The sequence below is a fragment of the Trematomus bernacchii genome, unplaced genomic scaffold (genome assembly GCF_902827165.1).
Source record: "Trematomus bernacchii unplaced genomic scaffold, fTreBer1.1, whole genome shotgun sequence".
Lineage (NCBI taxonomy): Eukaryota > Metazoa > Chordata > Actinopteri > Perciformes > Nototheniidae > Trematomus > Trematomus bernacchii.
Genome location: NW_022987698.1, coordinates 401,051 through 415,187, shown reverse-complemented (window position 1 = coordinate 415,187; position 14,137 = coordinate 401,051). Strand labels below are relative to the sequence as shown.

General features: G+C 39.5%; 1 protein-coding gene across 4 annotated transcripts in view; it reads left to right on the top strand.

Moving 5' to 3' along the window:
• kcnab2a (potassium voltage-gated channel, shaker-related subfamily, beta member 2 a) overlaps positions 1–14,137 on the top strand; it is a 79,698-nt gene that overhangs the window by 56,262 nt on the left and 9,299 nt on the right. For all 4 annotated transcript variants that reach the window (XM_034138883.1, XM_034138881.1, XM_034138882.1 and 1 more), the window contains 7 exons: positions 7,677–7,720; positions 8,002–8,039; positions 8,297–8,376; positions 11,379–11,423; positions 12,280–12,324; positions 12,530–12,573; positions 13,675–13,761. In XM_034138883.1, coding sequence (XP_033994774.1) covers positions 7,677–7,720; positions 8,002–8,039; positions 8,297–8,376; positions 11,379–11,423; positions 12,280–12,324; positions 12,530–12,573; positions 13,675–13,761 — 383 coding nt within the window. The remainder of the gene's footprint in view (positions 1–7,676; positions 7,721–8,001; positions 8,040–8,296; positions 8,377–11,378; positions 11,424–12,279; positions 12,325–12,529; positions 12,574–13,674; positions 13,762–14,137) is intronic.

Sequence of the window (14,137 nt, the reverse complement as noted above, 5' to 3'; positions counted from 1 at the left end):
TGTCAGGAGGATTCCTAACATCTCTGGAGGTCCACTTTTAGTGTAAAGTTGACAGTGAATCACAGCCACAGTAAATAGCTACTGGCAGTGTTGTGTAAGCGGATGGCATTTAAATCCCTCCACTGTTTTGTGTGAAGCTGCAATGTATCAATATAAATCACAGAGATATGACGTTACTTATAAGACTGTCTTAACACACGCACCTTAAAGTGACTTGATGTAACAGATGGCAGAATTTATTAAGACTGAAATAGGTGGAGCGATTTTACACGTTAATGTGAAATCTTTAGCTTTTACACATTATTTACAATGTGCCCTTATTGTGTTATTAGCAGTATTATTGTATTATAATTGCAGAAGGGAAATGTAACTGTTCGTAGTTAACTATGGGCTTATCGTTGTCCTTGCACAGGCATTTTTAAGGAAGATTAAGCGGAGCATCCTTTTTCCCCCCAATATTTTATAACAAGAATGCAAAAGCATGCACGGCTCAGTATTTTGGTGACAAAAGCTGTGGGTGTGAGATTTAGGGCGTCATAAGTGTGGGTGCATGCTGGGACGTTTTCCTGCATTCTGAGGGCTCTTCATCAGGGAGCCAGATTTCCACAGCCTGCACTCCCCCTTGAAATATGAATCATAAATAGGCCGTGATAGTTGAACAGAACACGCATGCAGGAGTACACTTTGGCCACTCTGATGTAAATACCAAGACTCATCCACTGCACAGATTTCAGGCCTACAGTAGCCACTTAGTATCTTAAATGGGCATACATACAAAAAAAAAATGACCATCTGTTTGCTCTGGGCGTTTGGAGAGAAATTGCCAAACGGTGGGATGGTTGATTTACTGATGCAGGCTTGTGTTTCACTGTACAGTATGTGCTGAGGTTTTGTCTGTGTTGGTGTATAAGAAAGTGAGTGTGGTAGGGGGGTGTCGTGGGATATTTTGGTGCTTATAAGCGTGTCTGTATGTGAGAGACACACTTGTGTTATGGTTGAAGGAGAACATTAAGACAGCTGTTGTTTCTTTACCTCACTGATGTAGTTTAATTGGAGCCAGTGTGTGTGTCTGTCTTACCACTCATTTCTCTCTGCTTGTTATTTTCTCCAAAGCTTTAGGAATAGCCTAGATTTATTAATTTCGCTGTGCACTGCCAAGAGGCAAGTCTTTTCTCACTAATGTCAGTTTATACTGTTTTAGAATTTGTATGTAAGAATTTTACTTAACTTAGTCCCACTTAGAACATATTTCCCAAATAATGTGTTTAAAAGCAGTGTGTGAAGGTATTATATTTATAAAGCTGACATAGTAGACTGTGATTCTGCCAACACTAAGGACATCAACAGACTTGTTTGCACAATGACATTTGTATTTAGCTTTTCTTTCTGCATGAGAAGCATTTGAACTGCATGTTATGTAATGTTGGATTAAGGAAAAGCACACAGTGAGGCTGTACTGCAGCAGGACGCCAGAGCTGTAGCTTACTTCAGAAAATAATAGAGTGCTGGGCAGCAGGAGAAAATCCCATTCACCCTGCAGCTTCATGCTTAGTCATGTGTATTATGAATATTTAACCTCAAAATGTGTTTAATTAGGCAGTTTGCTCTAAATCAATACAGTGGCCAACACAGTCTCTTACATGCCAGTTAGAGCTAATTAGTACAGTTGAGATTTGTATGATGATTACATCTAATTAGCTTATTTGTGATTAGGGCTGTAACAAACAGTATCTTCAAGAGTCTTGATTTATTCACCCAGCAGTCCAAAAACCTAAGGTATTCGGTGTACAATTATAGAAGACAAAATAATTCATGTGTAACACGCTGGAACAAGAGTATTTTTCCATTTTAAAATCAAAAACTGCCAAAAAAACAATGAATGGATTATCAAATATGTGCTGATTCATTCGCCAAACAATAAATCAACTCATTGTTGCCGCTCCTTTGTTCTGCCTTCTTTTGAAGTTTATTTGTTTAATAAAAAAAAAGCCACCAATTTTAGATTTTATAATGCATTTTATCTGTACATATTTTCGGTGAATGTACTCTATCACTATGCTTTGGCTACAATAGTCCATTTGAAATCATGTCAGGGTGTTAGAGCACAGCTCAGTGTGACATTAAAGAAACGTTATAAGAACCATTGCTGAGACTCCAAATCCCCCAGGTTATAGTTAGTTTCTCCCTGAATCCTCTCTAGCAAAGAGCAGAAGATGTTTCCATCCCTGTGGGCACGGTCAGATTTATCCACAGCAACAGCCCCTGAAAACATCTGAGTTAGAAGAAAAACAAACTGAGCCTCAGGAAAACCCTCTGAGACGACAATCTGTTCATTCAGTTAAACAAATAAACAGCCATTGACAACTGTCTTGAAGTGCTTCAATACTTACAAATGAAATAACCTTTGCCTGCTGTCATATATAGTGATGCAAGCAAATACCATTATACACGCTATCACTGAGCGTGGGTTCACATAAAGGCTTCAATGGGACAAAACAGGCAATAGAGAGGCGAAGTCCCTCCCTTTCCGGTGGACCTCCATGGGACCTTATTTCGGAAAAGTTATGCATTGAAGTCAATGGAGAGAGAAAGATTATCTTTCGATCCCGTTTGAATTGTGCCACGAATTACACATATGATGTTTGTCAATTTAAAAGATAATTTTACAAGTTAAAAAAATAAAAATGTGTCGTAAAACTGTGAAGTAACACACAGTAGCGGTGTGAACCGCTTAATGAACTACATCTCCCGTCTCGCACCACACACCAAGACGGCCGTCACGTTGGCACATTTCACTTCTTTCTTTCAGAATGAGGCGAAAAGTATTAAAAGAGGTGAAAATCACTACAAGTCTGGGCATGTTGAGAGCTGTACATACACACAAGGGGAGTTAGTCGGTTCCGTAAGAGCCAGCATGCGGGACCGGGATTCTGGGATGTGTAGTCTTTCTAGTTGCGTATTTTTCATAGTCTTATATTTCAACAGTTTTACGACAAACTGTGACTTTTTTGACATGGAAATTATTATTTAAGATTGACAAACATCATATGTGTAATTCGTGGCACAATTCAAACCGGATCGAAAGATAATCTTTGACTTCAATACATTATTTTTCCGAAATAAGGTCCCATGGGTCGGAAGTAGAAGGGCGGGACTCTATTGAGTCACTTCATGTGAGAAAAAAATGGGCGCAGGGTTCCTCAGACTAAGAAGTTATCATCTTTAAAACAGGAAATAAACACTTAAACTAGTATAGAGGTGGAACTTGGATCAGAAATCTAGTTAATATATGTTTGAGTGATAATTCAGGGTCAGAGGCTGGTTTGGACTTTTTTGGTGCCTTGACATTTGACTGTAAAAAATCCAACTGTTAAGTTGTCACTTACTGTAGGGCTTCCATGCAACCAGCATAGACATCAGGGTATAACATATTTATTAGTTCTCTTTAGAGGCGCTTGAGGACCGATTTTCTGAATCTATTTGAAACTGTTTCCTCCTGTTTTCAGTCTTTATACTGAGCTAAACTAAATGTCTCTTTCTCCATCAATGTTAAGTCTTTGCAAGAAAAGTGATTAGCACAGGTCCGACAATTCAAGACAACTGGCTAACTTAAAAACAGTCTTTATCCATTAACCTCCATTCAAAACTCATCTTGGGCTTAATCTAAAACAAGTAAAATCTTGTGTTACAAAAAAAACATATATTCTATTTACAGGTATATAGACTTTTTGCACTACTTTTTATTTTGTATTTTTGTGTTTTATTATATATGTGCTCAGGTCATAAGATTTCCATTGCCATTTCTACACTGTAGCTTTGTGCATATGACAATAAAACCTTTGAATGTTGAAAAGAAAAGGTCATCTAGCTGCCAACAAGTGTACAGAGCCTCATGGTGGAAGGTTATTTTAGATTTAGAAATATTTAATCCTGTTTCATAACAATTGGGTATAATGAAGGTAGTTGGCATGAATTATTTTTGATTTAGACAAACTCTTCCTTTACAGTCCATGTGCACGAGCAGCTTTTGTTACATAAACCTGAATGGAGGAAACCTGCAGCCAACAGGAGCTTGTGACATTCTGTCTGAGCGTTTTTCTGAATTTGAAGCCGCGTGTTAGGTAGTATTAATAGTTGCCCAGTAAACATATCTCTCAACACGTTCCTCTTTACAGCACTGTGACCTTGTTTCCTCATTTATCACCCTGTCCTGTCCCGTCTCTCCTGTCCACTGACTTCACATTGAATTCAAACCCTCTCTCCCACCCACTCTTCCGACTCCATACCTGCAGTCCTGCCTAAAACTTGTCTCACACTTCTTTTAAATTGGAAAGAAATGGTGTATATCTGCTCCTATGTGAATATATATACCTTAATCAACCATCGTTTTAAAACATTATAGGCGTGATGACGGGTATAAAATGTATTTGGTGTGGCCTTCCAGGTGGCCATATCTTTTTGTAAAGTTAGAGTTCGATGTTGTGTCACAATAGTTTGAAGCTGCTCTGACCTTCATCTCTGTTTATATGTCAGAGTGTTTACATTAACACAATTCAATACACTGTTTGTCAGTAGTATTTGTCAAACATTGGCATCAAATAGTTCTTGCTAATTCAATGTCCTTGAATGGATATTCCTTTCATCCCAAGGTTAGGGAAGTTTGGGTGCTAAATGGACATGGTACATTTATTTAGTAATTCTTGGCAAGACTATAGACAATACATATTTTTTTATTTTTTACTTCAAAGACAATAACCCAATAATCTACTATCCAGTAATCAATTATCTATGACTGGAAGGACCTGACCTCTGATATGTCCTGCCTCATGTTGACCCTAATGAAAAAAACCACTCTACTATTTCCACAGGTCAGGTGCCATCAATGGCGGCCAAAGTCAGAGCAGAGTGGAATGATTAACTTAGACCAGCAGGATTCATTGTGTCAAGCTGAAGTGAAATGTGGCCTGTGTGCAAACAAGCCCTAAATACAGTAGATCAAGACAAAGCCACCACTAATCAATACACTAACATGAGGTTATCTAGTATTCCAAAGTAAACAACTGGACATGTGCTATGGTCATTTCATGTCTCATCAGGCTTTGTCCCTGCGGCTGCATTGGTGTTGCTGTCCTGCGTTGTGCCTGTCTCCTTCATTATCATTGGGGGTGTGAGAGGGATGACTTCACTGTTGTGGTCCATGTCTGCTGAGGCTAAGCGGGAACCTGACCCCCGCCTGCTTCTGCCTGGCAGAGGGTCATTGCAGCAATGCACAATGCACTATTCAAGGCCAGTCTAGTAAAAATATTGATCGCAACAATGTGCTGACAAAAGGGACATTCTACAATGAGAACAATGGCAAGGGCAGAGCTCTGTATTCTGATATCCTGCTTACCTATATTTAGGCGTAGTGCTTTAATGCAATGGTACTGTGTGTGCAGTGTTCATAAAGAATGCTTATGCAACCCTTACACATTCACACAGCTGAAAATGCTGCAACACTAGAAGCATGTGTGTATAGTTGGGATTAGTTTATCTAATTAGACAGGTTTAATATGCATCTCTTTTTGTGAACATGCTAGTGCACCTCTTAACATTAAGAAACACTCAATCACATCAGATGTGTAAATCTGAAGCAGTGTAAGGCTTGAAAGAGACTCAGACTCACTCTACACTCTACACTAAAGACTGCACTGAAGCTGAATGTTGGGCCTCCACCCCAGCATCCACCTGTATGCTCGGGGGTGGACGTTATTAAATCATCACTCCTTAATATTCTCTGTAAATATATCTGTGAGGGGGCTAAAGCCCATACGCCAAACTCTAACTATATTACTCTATATGCTGCTGTTAATAAACATTTCAAATGTGAGTTGTCTGACTGAACTGTTTGTGACATTAAGCGACACTGCCCCCCCCCCAGGGGTTATTTCACTCATGCAATTAAGAGGCAGTTGATTGTAGATCTGCTCCAGTTGTTAGCCAGAGGGGACTTGTGTTAACCTTGTCACCGCAGTAAGTGCACGTGCTCCCACTGGATTTTCTTATCCTCCTCTCATCTCCCTCATGACTTTGTTTGCTTATAAGTGAGCAGGGTCCTATACAAGACGTCATCGTGCCCTCGGATTCAAACTGTAACACGATTACAGACCTCACTGACCAGATCGCATCCTTTTAATGTGATGCTTTGTTGGGAGTAGGTTTGACCCAAATGCGTTACTTTCAAAATAAACAAACCTGATAGGATTTCAGTATTTTTTTCAGTATCACGCTATCTCTTAGGGTTGATTTTTGCTGTGATTTGAAAATTGAGTCAGGAAAAAAACAGACTCTACTAGCATCCATTGTGGTTCAGTGAAGTAAGAGTGGAACTGATGATGCTGGATGATGAGGTGAACATTTAACTGGATTAGCTCAAAATAAAAAAAAAGGTATACAGAAATACATAAAAAAGAATCTTAAAGCATTGCGAGATCCCTTTGTGGTTACACTACAACAAGAATGTAGTCCACTTAGCCTACTAACAGATGGAGATTTGCATATCTATTTTAAAAAGGTTTAGTCAGATTTTTTGGACTCTGTGTTCAGACCACGTTGAATGAAATGTTTTGTAAATCACAGCAGCAATTCAGCAATCTTACCATTCCTTCACAAAACACCCACACAAACAGACACACACACACTTACACACTCACAAGCACAGTCATATAACACACACATGTTCACACACACACTTCACCACCCATTTTTTATTTCAACTTTACTTCTATACAGGCGGTCTTATAAAAAAGTATTAGATATCCTCCCACACGCTCACTTTAACTCCTTCACATGTTACATCATCTCTTATGCCGCATTTCTTTTATCTCTTTACGCTTCCAGCTAATCTGTTAAAGAAGGGTGACCAGAAGTAGTTCACTTCCTTTATACGTTTAATCATTTCTTAGATCTGTGATATCTGATGAAACGGAACATTTAAGGTCTGAATATCAATCCAAGAGTTAAACAAAAAATAAAACAACTAATTCAAACAGATCAGTTTTTTTAGAGTTGCCGTTCGACTAGGATCCAGATACAACTTAGGAAAGTTTCAAAGCTCGCACAAAAGAATCAAAGCCCAAACCAAAGCTGTGATTGTCAGCAGAGGGGTCTGTCTGCACGGTGATAGGCTCAGAGACGCCAGCTTAAGGAGCAAGTTGTTGTGAGTAGTCAAGCTTCCTCTTTGCTGCGGGGGATTTTAGTCAGATGGCGGCTGAGGGATCCTGGTGTGCTGTGAGAAATTTCACTGAATGTCATGGTGGTCCCGTTTAATACTCACTTCCTCTCCCGCTTTCCTCTGACATTTCACTGCACACATACACGCATATTGTCATTGTCAGAAGACTTGCCCACCTTACACATCCAACATACATGTGGCAGTACTGCAGAAGATGCAGGCTGCCTTCAAATCCATACCACTCCCTGTTTTTCTTTACAAGCTTGCAGTCAAAAGTGTTCCTCACATAACAGAAGAGTGATATTTATTTGTATTCATATATGTATCTATCAATATCTCAGTTTTAAAATGAGGCCTAAAATCCTACTCTCATGGTCATAGCCACTGCTGGAGTGCAAAATATCACAAATGACTACCACCTCCTTGCTGCATAATGTGAATTGAATTCTCTCTGTTTTGACAGAAACCTTGGGAAGTCGGGCCTGCGTGTGTCCTGCCTTGGATTAGGTAAGAGTCTTTTCGGATGTTGACACACACTGAGAAGCTTGCTGCATAACCAAATACTTCAACAGATTTGTGAGGGGCATTCATTCATGAACGTTTCTTATCTTTAAATGGGGAGAGAAAAATCAGTACATTCAGTGGAAAGTTCTAGTGTCTTTGCAGAAATGGCTTGTTTCTTCTACACTATTTGCAGAGAATATAGTATTACTGTTCACTTGCTCTTCTGTGTGTACATGTGATTATGTACTTACACTCTGACCCCACCTCCCTGTCGACCTCTGTAGGAACATGGGTGACATTCGGCGGACAGATAACAGATGAGGTGAGAGCAGATGGATTTTGGAAACCCTCCACATGATCTGGCATATCCTTCGTTGCTCGAGAAGCCTATTTTTACTTATAGTTGAAACATACTGCCATAGCGAGTCAATAGCCAGAGGATAAACACATGTTATAGGAAGGCAAAGCTTTTCAGCCTTCTTTTAGTCTTTAAAGGAAATGTAATAATTCAAATCTTCTTACACCTCATATTGGTGGTATCTCACCCCATCCTTTCCTTCTCCCCTGATCTCTCAACAGATGGCAGAGCAGCTACTGACTCTGGCCTATGAAAATGGCATCAATCTGTTTGACACAGCGGAGGTATACGCTGCTGGGAAGTAAGTATATCCTGTCCCACAGTTCACATAGCAACAACATGTACTGGACTGCCCACACCAAACATGCTAATGAGAACTACAAATATACTGATGTGAGCATCCATACAAATTACTCTCTGTAGACATTAGCATGAGCTGAAGGCAGAAGACCGAAAATCGTTGTTGATGACCTGGTACTACTGTAGGTTGTGCAGAGAGAGAAAAAAGCAAGATCAGAAAATGAATAATTGATTTTCGACCTAGTATTAAGGTTTATTATTATATATCATCAACACTACAGTATGTCGTTGTTGCCTTCATGACGGTTCAGACATTCATAGTCTCTGTCTATATTTACAGGACAGCCACTGTTGATATTTTTAACCTCGGAAAGCCGCCTTGCACTGCCTTATTGCTATATGTAGTGATGGTTCATATTCCAACATGGATTAATCTGGCTTTGTAGTAACTTGGATGCTTTGAAATAATCTTAAGGGATTATCCTTTGCAAACAGTATCTCTGATTAACAGCAGCAAGTCATATTGTAATCCTTCCAAGAATATCCTAGTTTTGCTGTTATGTTTGGGTAGACGCATCAGAGTGTCTCACAAAAGTAAATTAAAAGAAAACAAAAAGACAATCATGCAGTAAGTCTTAGCGATGTTCTCATCAAATGCTCCAGCAGCTGCTGTCTGCTAAATGTCACCAGTACATGCTTTATTGTTCGGGGGGGGGGGGGGGGCTTTCAACAACATGTTTGCCTTGGTGTTTTAGGAGGTGGGTCAGAAAAACTTTGACACAGAAGTTTTACCGCCTGTGACTTTGATCATCGCGCGTCAATAACACAAACCACAGTTTGACAGAAAGGACAAATCCGTTAGACACGTGCAAATGTTTGTGATACCATGTCACACAGCTCCATATATGTTGCACAGGTGTTAATCCTGACAGCTTCCACTGCGCTGAGGAGCTTATATTACACACAAACCCAGGAATAAAACAAATCACACAATTTACACTTCAGAATGAAAAAAATAGCTTTCATGTGAAGTCCTTGGTGCTACTGTGATTCCTTTATCAGTAAGACTTAGAGAACGTGAAGTGGTGCTGGTGGCTGTGCAGTCAGCAGCTGTAATGTTGGTTATGTGTCGCGAGCATGGACCGATAAACAAGGTCTGTAAGCTGTGCTCACACTTCTCGTTTGGCTGATGCCATGTTTGTTCTGGCTTTGCCCAACAAAACAGAGAAACTGCCACAAGATAAACATTCAGCACATACACATGTTTATATATTGATTGGGATTCTAAACCAGCGTATCAGTCCAAATATGCAGTATGTTGTGTTTCTCGGAAATATAAATAAAACATGTAATTGCATAAACAAACATGTTTTGCGTGTCCCGCTGAGCTGCTGTTATCAGCAAAGACATATGGCGTGAAAGCAATTAAAGTATGCGACTAATTGGCAGAACAGAATTTCCTTCTTCATTTCTTTTAAGGCTTAGACATTTCCACTAGATGCACATTAATTGCATGATATTGTGTGAAACCACTGACAAATTGGATGCATAATTCCATAGAAATCTGAAAGTAATAAAGTATATTGTAAACGCATGAATAATGCAGCATTGTGTCATTGGCTTCTGCCTTCAGTCATAACATCAACTCTGCGCTGGAATAAATAGCTAATTAATAGATGGGTACAGAAAGTCAGCCTGCTTAAGGCGCACTGTACCTTATGTTTCGGCTCAAATTACTCACATTTCAGGAGGCCAACACACTGTGCACTGTGTGGGTGTTTGCCAGCGAAACACACACACACGTGCACACTCACACACACAATATTGCTCTCAGGTGAACGCTTGAGTGCTTGTTGGTTAAAAAAATGTTTTGGGCCCAGCTGGCAGGGTCTGAAACAGCTGGTAATTGTTCAGCACCTACTGTTCTCGTGCTGCTACCTTTCAAGTACTCCTATTTGATTAAATAAATAAAAAACACACATGCAACATTTTACTACTATAGCACATATATTAACAATTTTATAATTTTCCCTTCAAACTTTTTTTGCCCTCATAACATTTCAGAAAATGTGAAAGCTTTCTAAATAAACGTCAACTTCAAATGAACTATTAGAGCTAATTGTCTTTGGATCTAACTCCAGGGCAACTTGCCCGCTAACCAGACCAGGGTTGCAACTTACAATTAATTAATGTATTGTTTAGTAAACTATTGTGAAATGCTCATCACTGTTTCTGGGCAAGGCAGAGGGGTTTGGGATGGCTGACACTAGAGAATATTTGGAAGATCTGCTTAAAAAAAATGAAAATATTACCTATTTATTAAAATAGGTGGCAGGATTTTCCTTTAAAATTGTGTTAATCTAGCAGTCCAGTCCAAGTACCATTTGTACACGTGATCGTATCTCACAAATACTTTGTATTTTGTATTTAACTGATCCTATAAATGAGGATCTGATTACTAGAACCACCACCTATACTGTCTCTGCACAGACACACTCCCACTGGCAGGAGCACTAACAGATCATAGGTGAAATACATTGTAGTCTTTCCACACTTCTAACAACAAAAACATTTATTTGAAAACTGCAGCTGGCTTTAATAATCAGTGCATCCAAATTGAACCCTCCTAAGGAGAACCTAAATACATTTTATGAGACTGTGCTTAAGGGGGTGTCTTGTTATTGGTCGTAGTTAGAGGACTGGAAGGACTGACAGGTTTCAGCCCAGCTCTGATAGGCCACATGTTGATATTAATGTCACTCATTAGCACCCTGTGGCTGCTATTGAGTGACATACTGGTGGCCCCACAGCACAGCTAGTCAAACACACACTTGTACGCACGCACATACACACACACACACACACCCTTTATGCATTATACAGTATGTTTGCAAAGTTGGACTGCTGTCTTTGATTTAAAATCATCCCTCATGCAGTCAGGATTAAACGCTCTTATCATTTGAAAACTATCTTTATTCAATCTTCTCTCTGTCTGCTTCACAGGGCAGAGGTGGTGCTCGGAAACATCATAAAAAAGAAAGGATGGAGGTATGAGACACACTCATATTGAGTATTTTTTTCATTTCCGTTCCAACCAGCCTCCCTAATCTCATACCATCCACTTCCTTGCACATATTGGGAGGCTGTGTTTTGCAAATTGAAACTGTAAGGTAAGAAGATGAAAGATTAATGCGGGCAGCCTTGCCATGCCCACTCTCCTGTGTCCCCCCCCTCAAAGAAGCTGAATAATGGATGAACTTTTAGTGCCTTGTCCTCTACCTTTTCAGTCCTGGATTGACATTTGTATAGAGCTCTGTGAAGTTATATACCTACCAACACTCATTAGTTGCCAAGTTCTGGCACAATCGCATTTATTGTGGGAGGTGTGTGACACTGATAGAATAGAAAGAAATGCATGATTGCCTAAAGGAGGTGTCAGAGCTTTTCATCTTAGCTGTTTAATACATGTAATATAAGGTGAGCTGCCTTGTCCTGCTTGGCTAAATAACAAAGCTAATGTTAGCTAAGCAAGCTAGGTTCGATTAAGTAACATAATGATGCTTACCCGCTCTATTCAGTAAAAAATACTACAGGGCAAAGACACATTTTCAATATTATCATGATGTGTAATCTTATTAAATGTATTTGTGGCTAATATATGTATAAATACAGTTGGTTCAATGAGATGTTTTCACATTAAAATTAAATATGTATTACAGGGGGAATTAACCTGTTTGACTTGTTATTCAAAACAAATATGCAAATGTTAATAAGAGAGTGTATGTTGTAGTACAGTTTTTTACTGTGGTATCTAATAGGAAGGAATTACGTTGGAGGCGTATGCTATAATTCTCAGTGTGTGCCAGTTGTTGTAACAGATGTGCTCTCTTTTTTGCTTTTTCAGACGTTCAACTTTTGTGATAACAACAAAAATCTTCTGGGGTGGAAAGTAAGTTTCTTCTGGCTGCGGCTTTGACTCAAATGTGAAACGATCCTCCTGCATTATTGTTTTTCTGGTTGATGCTCCTGGTAATGGGATCATGTTTCATCCAAACTAATCTGTTTTCAGGTTCTTTTGCTAATAGTATGTCATCGCAGAGGGGGCAGGTCCAGTCATATTGAAAGTGATTGTTTGTATTTCTTTTTTTCTTTAGAGCGGAGACTGAAAGAGGTTTATCTCGAAAACACATTATAGAAGGTAAGTAGCAGCGCCACAGGTTGTTGTGTTGAATGCTGACACTGCAACAAAAAAAATGTCTTAATTCGATATTTTTGGCTTAACCCTCCTATTGTCTTCGTTTTCCCCCCCTTACTTTGGTGTTTGCGGTCAAATTTGACCGGTCCTGTTTTAACTGCTATTACATTAACACAAAAAATTCATCATCACCAAATGTAATTGAACACCCTTTCAAACTGTAAATATTGTTTCAGACTACTGGTATACATGAAAAACTGCAGTAAATATACAAAGAATAGACACTGAACATGTATTGCGTTTGCCAGGTGTGATCCATGTGGGGGGATGGGCACATAAGAGCGGGAAATGTATCAAATTGTTGTGTGTGTGTGTGTGTGTGTGTGTGTGTGTGTGTGTGTGTGTGTGTGTGTGTGTGTGTGTGTGTGTGTGTGTGTGTGTGTGTGTGTGTGTGTGTGTGTGTGTGTGTGTGTGTGTGTGTGTGTGTGTGTGTGTGTGTGTGTGTGTGTGTGTGTGTGTGTGTGTGTGTGTGTGTGTGTGTGTTTGTGAGTGCCAGGTATGATTCACATGGGGGGATTGGGCACATAAGGGGGGGGGGAACACATCTAGAGTGTGTGTGTGTGTGTGTGTGTGGGTGTGGGTGTGGGTGTTTGTGTGTGTGTTTTATCTGATCCGGATGGTTACTAATTCCTTTTCTTTATGGCGGTCATTTTTGACCGGGAACACCATGGGTGTTACAAAGTTGACTAACTCATCCAAAATTGAATGAAAGAGGTGATCAGCTATTTAATATGTTCAAATGTCTACTGTGAAGGATATCATAAAGCCTTAATGCAATCGAATGTAAAACAAAAAAGTTATGATTGATGAAAGTAGTAAGATTTGACCCGAAGACAACAGGAGGGTTAAAGGGATAAAGGCTACATTTTTAACAATTTACACACTCTGGGGGTCCCAACAAAACTTTTTCATACCACTAATGATTAAAGAAACACCTCCTTTATTTGTTTGTCAGTATATTGGTTTAATTTTGTATGAAGAGCATAATAATGTGGCGCAGCAGAGGTTCAATACCACTTTACTAACAATGTTGCTTATTTCCAGGTTTAAAAGCCTCTCTCGAAAGACTGCAGCTAGAATATGTGGATGTGGTTTTTGCAAACAGACCGGACCCTAACACACCTATGGAAGGTAATGTTTCTATTGTCTCTACTTTATCCTTAATGGTTTTGAATCATCACATGTTTTGTTTCCATTCCCGCAAACATGTTTCCTTAATTTTGTAATATGCACATTAAAATAAATCCCCTCTTTTCTGTCTCTATGACTACTGCAATGCAAAGACTCACAAACCTCTTGTAACTGAAATATCTATTTTGAAATGCTGCATGTTGTCCTGGTGCATCCTCCTCCACAGTCAGAATGAGTGTAGATACTGATGCTGCAGACCTTTAAATGGCAGAGTGCTAACTGTGTGTGGGCTCAGCTGGTCACACAGGATGCATTTGCTCCTGAGTCAGAGTTCCCCCTTCGGGTTACAGAGATCGGTCACAGGTCGTCTTCCTGC